Source organism: Scylla paramamosain, chromosome 30 (assembly GCF_035594125.1).
Source record: "Scylla paramamosain isolate STU-SP2022 chromosome 30, ASM3559412v1, whole genome shotgun sequence".
Classification (NCBI taxonomy): domain Eukaryota; kingdom Metazoa; phylum Arthropoda; class Malacostraca; order Decapoda; family Portunidae; genus Scylla; species Scylla paramamosain.
This window is the reverse complement of record NC_087180.1, coordinates 17,444,914-17,451,656: the sequence shown is the minus strand read 5'-3', so window position 1 is coordinate 17,451,656 and position 6,743 is coordinate 17,444,914. Positions and strand designations below refer to the sequence as shown.

Sequence of the window (6,743 nt, the reverse complement as noted above, 5' to 3'; positions counted from 1 at the left end):
GCCTGCTGGGGGCGCCGGACCAAGTTGTTCGCCTCACCATCACCAACCTACAGACGGGATCGTCGGGTTGCCGCAGGGGAGGTGAACCGGCAGACCAAGGCGTTTGCGCTGCCTGGCCGGCGCCGCCACCCACATGTCCCTGTCGGTGTCCGAGTGGCCGTGGGCCAACGTGGAGCTGCCGCTGGCGTGCGTCTGTTCCCAGGACGACATTCCCCTGACGGAGGTGTCCCACGGGCCAGACCTCACCCTCAACATGACCATCCGCGGCATGCTCACCCACGAGGACTACACGCACTACTCCTTCAACGCCACCTACGAGTTCCTGCAGGCGCCGGGGTGCATCGGAGCCACCAGGGTGCTGAAGGGCGCCGCAGGTGAGGTGGTGGCCTCCTCCTCCTCCTCAGACACCAAGACCAAGTGCGAGGGCTTCCCGTGGCTGCTCAAGACGCCGCCCAAACACGCGCTCTTCCTCACGCTGCCCCGGGCCAGCCTGGACAACGGCACCTGCGCCTCCGACACTAGGCTGTTTTTTCACGTGCCCGGCCAGGCAGACCCGGTGCTGGGCGTGTGTCCCGCGGCAGACCCCGCCGCTACCATCACCTTCTTCTGGCCGCCTCAGTTACTGGGGCAGCGTGCCATCAGCCAGGCGGCTCCTGCTGCTGAAGACACAGACTCAGCAGTGCAGAAGGGGGAGGGTGAGGTAGAGGAAAAGTCCTACACACAGGAGCTGGACCTGCGGGAACCCAGCGGTCACGGGTCCTCGTTGGTGGTGGCGTGGCAGCCGCGCAGCGCCTCACAGCTTCGCCTGCGCTGGCTCACCACCTGGATCCCTGAGGAGAGCGAGGGCGTGGGCTACTTCCATTACATCCACGCCGAGGGCCCCGGGGGATGGCGGGACGAGCACAGTCAGCTCAACTGCAAGGAGCTATGCCCGGAACTGCACGCCTGCATCCCCGCTGAGCTGTGGTGTGACGGCAAGCAGCACTGCCCGCAAGGTGAGCAGCGAGAGAGAGAGAGAGAGAGAGAGAGAGAGAGAGAGAGAGAGAGAGAGAGAGAGAGGAGAGAGAGAGGAGAGAGAGAGAGAGAGAGAGAACCAAAAGCTGTGAGCCACCTATGGATACTCTTACACCCTGATGGGACCACAACATTCTCGCGCACCACAACACTTTATGCATTCCCGCTGACTGCCTCTGTAAGTCCACACAGCGGAGGAGACAGGAAATAAAGACAACGCTGCCAGTACTGAGAACGACAACCAGTATTAACCACAGTGAGTGAGGAAACACTAAGCACCAGCATGAACAGACACAGCGGCGGCACTGGACACTGACACAATAAAGACTAGGGACATTTAAGTGTTTGGAGGAACAGTTAAAGGCAAGGGCAAAGGCTGCAGGGAGGACGGGTCGCCTATCCCCTTTGCTGATGGCACGAGTCTGTCTAAATTAACCTCGCGTCATTGGTCCCACATGCAATAAGGGTGCTATTAGGACGCAGCGTCGCCCCGGCTGTGACTACTCCCCTGATTTCCCTCGTGTTTTGCGTCCGTGTTGTGTTTGGCAGGCCCGCACTCCCGCCGCTCACTGCTGCTCCTTCTTCTCGTTTGCTACTCTCTCTCTCTCTCTCTCTCTCTCTCTCTCTCTCTCTCTCTCTGTCTCTCTCTCTCTCTGTATGTGTGTGTGTGTGTGTGTGTGTGTGTGTGTGTGTGTGTGTGTGTGTGTGTGTGTGTGTGTGTGTGTGTGTGTGTGCGTCCATGCTTCTTATCCCTTCCTTCCATCTTTCATTCATTCTTTAATTCCTTAACTTAAATCTCTCTCTCTCTCTCTCTCTCTCTCTCTCTCTCTCTCTCTCTCTCTCTCTTGAAAACACTAATAATTTCCACTAAACCTTATAAAGATACCGAAACGTTTGGGAATTCTGAAGAACCTTCCTTACAACACTCTCATTCCCTCTCTCCTGCGCCCCTCTCACACTCCCTCTTTCTCTCTCCCTCTCTCCTACAGGTAGTGACGAGACCGTGGCCAACTGCCTGCTGGAGCGCATCCCGTGGCTGTACCTCACCATCGCAGGCCTCACGCTGCTCACTCTGCTCTCCATCACTGTGTCCGCCGTGAACCGCCACCGCCAGCAGAAGGCCAAGAAACGGCAGCAGGACGCCAGGCGGGTGTCCACGCAGGAGTCGATCCTCCCGCCGAAGGAGAAAAGCTTAAGTGCCTATGCCCTCGACTACACCGACATGGACTTTGAAACGACCGTCTGAGGTGCTCGTTGCTGTCTTAACTCTCCCTCTCCCTCTCTCTCTCTCTCTCTCTCTCTCTCTCACTCTCTTTCTCTCTCTCTCCTCTCTCTCTCTCTCTCTCTCTCTCTCTCTCTCTCTCTCTCTCTCTCTCTCAAGGTCAGTGTCCAGTCGGCGCTCTTCTATACATTGTGATCTCCTTTGCGATTTTGTACATGAATGCGTGCGGCGCCCTTGCTATACCCCCCCTCTTTCCTCCCTCCCGCCCTCCAGCCCTCCCTCCCTCCCGCTGCCCCTCGAGGAGTAGCGGAAGGGGCGCGGGATGCTTCTCAACATGTTCCTTACCTGTCTCGCGGCTACGTTGGAACAAGTCACTTTCGCGTACTGAGTCGTGTTCTGTGCTAGTCTATCATGATCATTATTATCTATCGGAGACGTAAATTTTATCGTGTATTTAATTAAATGAGTGGTAATGATTAATTGATAAACACGGTAGATAACACCCACGCCTCACCACGACATATCATTAGGTAATACTAAGAAGCGAGTCTCCGTGGGCGTACTGGTGGAGCGAGGGCGTGTGGAAGGGTGGAGGGCGGAAGGGAAGCGCCGCGCCCCTGGGAAGTGAAGGAGAGGAAGGAAAGGGAGGGAAGGGAGGGAAGGGAGGCCTGGAGAAGGTCGCCATGTTCTGTATTGGTGCACTAACTCTGATCATTACCTTAGTATCTGATTAACCTTTCTCTCTCTCTCTCTCTCTCTCTCTCTCTCTCTCTCTCTCTCTCTCTCTCTCTCTCTCTCTCTCTCTCTCTCTCTCTCTCTCTCTCTCTCCTAAATCACACGACGTACCCAACTCCACCACCACCACCACCACCACCACCACCAGCAACAACAGAAGTCCAGCCGCTCCCGTTCCATGCATCAAGCAGTACACGGGAGGTAGGGAGAGAGATCAGTGGGAGGTAGAGGCGGTGCACTACTACAGCTACTCCCTCAGCCACACAACACCCGCCACTCTGCATCTCAAAGGCCCCAACACCAGACCTGAACTTGTATTGAGGAAACTGAGAGTGACCTGACCTGCCTCCGCCTAAGCTTCCATGTTCTGTCGTTCGGATCATCCACGGTCTTGTCTGGCTAGTGCCGTGTTTGCTGATTGTATATAGTACTTTTTCTAGGGCGTGGTGTGCTGTTAGAGCATTGTTACTGCCTCCTAGGACCGTATTTTGAGACACTTCTGCGCTTGCACCTACCTACACTACATTCAAAAGGCTGTAGTTGAAGTTGCATGGGTCTTAAAGAGTGCTTGTACGGCTCTAGTGATAGATCAACGGGATTTCTACGTTAACAGGAGAAATACACTTGAGAACCCAGCTAATCGTCTCTGTAGCCTTTGAAAATAGTCATGGTGATTGAGCAAAGTGTTCCAGAATACAGGTCTAGGTCTTGCGAAACACATATTGGCACGTGTTGCTTATTAACCACGTGATTCCCTTCAGTGGCCGTGCATTAGTGACACGAACAAGGCACGTGATAAGCGACCTCGTTAACGGACACGAAAATACACAAGGGGCTTTCTTCCTTAATGAGCATCGGCATTAGTTATCACGCCAATCCGTAACACCAGACCGCAGTGCCCACAAACAAAGGAACAGGTGGCGCCGGTGGGTCCTCGCAGTAAATTTGTAGCTTAATCTTAAAAGTTAGTGGTGGCAGGATATATTGGCAGCAGTGGGGCGCCGCGGGTCACGGGTGGGCCGAGCTGAGGCGAAGCAACACATCAACATTTTCCCTCCCAGATGCCCTCCGTCTCCGCCTCCGCCGCCGCCGCCGCCGCTCCCGGCCCTCGCTCCACCACACAAAGTTTTCTCCTTATTCTTTTCCTCATCGAGTTTATAAAAATTTAATATATAATATCTGAGGTCTGGCGGAGAAATATTTGGTATATGTGTAGATTGAGGCGGTGGAGAGGAGACATTGAGGCCGCGGTCATCAGCTTTAGGGCGACTAGAGATCATTTCGTGTTTTCTTATTTCCCCGGACGATGCGTGTGTGTCCGTGTGCATATTTACTCGTACCACCTTTCACGCGGGCCTCTTCCCACCTGACGGCTAACGAGGTACCTGTCGTTACCTTCACTGCAGTGCTCGTTAAGATGCCTGCGTGGCTCATTGACATTCCAAATCAAATCTCACATAATCAAAACGTTTCTGTCGATTTAGCAGCTTTTGTGTTTAGCAATCCTTTGTCTTTCACGCTCGCCAACATTTGAGACTGATTTTTTCCGAAAGGGATGAGCCGATGAGACTGAAGGGCTACGCGTGTCTGGGGCGCGGTAGAGGCTTGGCTAGAAAGGAAGACGCCCACACAGCATCATTCCGCTGCCTGCCTCCCATCACTATCCATAAAAGGCTCCCTCTCCTTCTCCCTCTCCCTCTCTCTCGTAGGCCCGTATTCTGAAACATTTCTGCGCCGCACCTCCACTACTCAAGGGGCTCTAGTTAAAGTGACACGTGTTTTTAAGGGTGTTTTTACGGTTCTAGTGACAGATTACTGAGATTTCTACATTATTAACAGGAGAAACACTCGCGAGAACCCTGGTAGTCATCGCTGTGGTCTTTGGATTTCTGAATATGGGTCTGCCGTGTTTAGCTCCTCTCCCTGTGCTCTCCGCCCTTGACCTCTCCTCTGGCATCACCACGGCAGGTTACCAACGGTTTAAGCAAAATAATGGTCTGGTCAGTGCCGGTGAAGGTGGCGGTGCTCTCGTGGACGTGGCGCGGCGTTAACCCTTCCATTGTACATTAGGTCCTCGAAGGTCCCAAAGTCCTGCACTCATTTACATATTGCAGAGGAGCATAAAAATTAAACTGTTACGCTACGGTCTTTCCCTGATGCATTTCTCTTCATTTGCTGCCTATATTTTTCCAGCATTGCATTCACTCCTTGTTTCCTTGGCACACCTGAGTCGAGGGGCTTCACGACGGTGCTGCAGACTGGTCCTGGCCACCGGCGGGGCGTGGAGGCCGCCCTTACGCCATCCTCCAAGCCTCCAGACATTTGACACAAGTGTGGGCGGCAGGATGCACCACAGGCCGCCACACAGCTCCCTCGTAACATTAATAGCCATGTATTACGTAAGGTGTCTCGTGTTTTCTGTCAGTTATCAAAAGGGTAATTTACTCATCAACATAAAATAACTTTCAGCTCAAAAGTAGTGATCCAATGTTCAGTTTTTTGTACTCTGTGGGAACACGAAATTACCTTCTCGGAATATCACTGGAGGCACACACGGGTAATGACGTTCAATGAGCTTAACATTAGCACAGCACAGAGCGGAAAGGAACTGTTGTGAAACACCACTGTGAGCGTGAAACATGAATGGAAAACAAAATAAAACAGTGCATGGATTTACATTCAAAGTAAATGCAATGAAAGAAAAGACTTTCAGTGAATTCATGACGGTGAAATCCTGACAGGCGGTCAGCAAACAGGCGGACCAGCTGCTGTAGTGAATGAGAGCAAATGGTGACGCCCGCCTCGCGACGACCCCGCGGGGGGTGGAGGCCCGCGGCGAGGATGAGGAGCAACACTGCGAAGACAATCATGGCGGGCAAAGAGAAGCAAACAGCAAAGTGAGTCCGTGAGTGGGGGGCCGAGGCTCCCTGGCGGACAGCAGCAGCAGCAGCAGCAGCAGCAGCAGCAGCACAGTGCCGCCAGCCTCTATCAGTGTGTTGGACAAGGAATGTATTGCAATTTTAATGAGTTTTATACCAATGCGTATAAATAGGGGAACATTACCCTTATCGCTTTAGTGCATAAGGTTCATATTTTATGTCTTCAAAGTGTTTTTTATCTGGTTTGCACTAAGTGTTGAATGGTTTCCCATTACAATGTTAGTCACCACGGGAAGGTGACTCCCCCTCCCAGGCTCCCCACGCTTGGATCTTCCCAAAGGAAACAAACCACTTTTGCTCACCATTTGCCAATGTAACAGCTTCAATATTTTTGTAATTTAGTGACGTGTTAGGTGATTGACATTCAATAGATTGTATCTCACGGACTGTTACTTCACCGAGGCTCTGCAGGATCTCGGCCGCCGACACCAGCCACCGCCCGCCGCAGTGCCGGCAGCGCTGCGCCAGACGTGTTTCCCTGAGTGTTCTCGGTGTGTCGACTCAACTCATTGTGTCAGTTACGTGTAGACTAAACAACTCTTCTTTTTGTCTTAAAAAATTAATGGATCAGGTAAGATTTGAGGCCACCCTGTCATTTTATTTTACATGTTGAACGCAAGGGTGATTGTTTTGTTCAGTTCCGTACTAGTGCCAGTGTCCAGGCGTGGCGTGGAGGCGTGGTGGGCGTGGCACTAACACCCAGCCCTCCGCACGTTACAATGTTACTTTTGTGCCAAGTTAGAGGCATGAATGTGCTTCATCACAGTGTACGTGAGCTGTGCATCTCTTCCTACCGCACCACAAACACCTCACGCAACACCACTTCACTAAAA

The 6,743-nt window shown here is 52.7% G+C and overlaps 1 protein-coding gene across 1 annotated transcript; it reads left to right on the top strand.

The window, feature by feature from the left end:
- LOC135115950 (uncharacterized) lies at positions 1-2,336 on the top strand. Its single transcript, XM_064033095.1, has 2 exons — positions 1-995; positions 2,004-2,336. Exons 1-2 carry the CDS (start codon positions 134-136, stop codon positions 2,258-2,260), a joined length of 1,119 nt encoding a protein of 372 aa, XP_063889165.1. The 5' UTR covers positions 1-133; the 3' UTR covers positions 2,261-2,336.
- Positions 2,337-6,743: the final 4,407 nt, after the last annotated feature.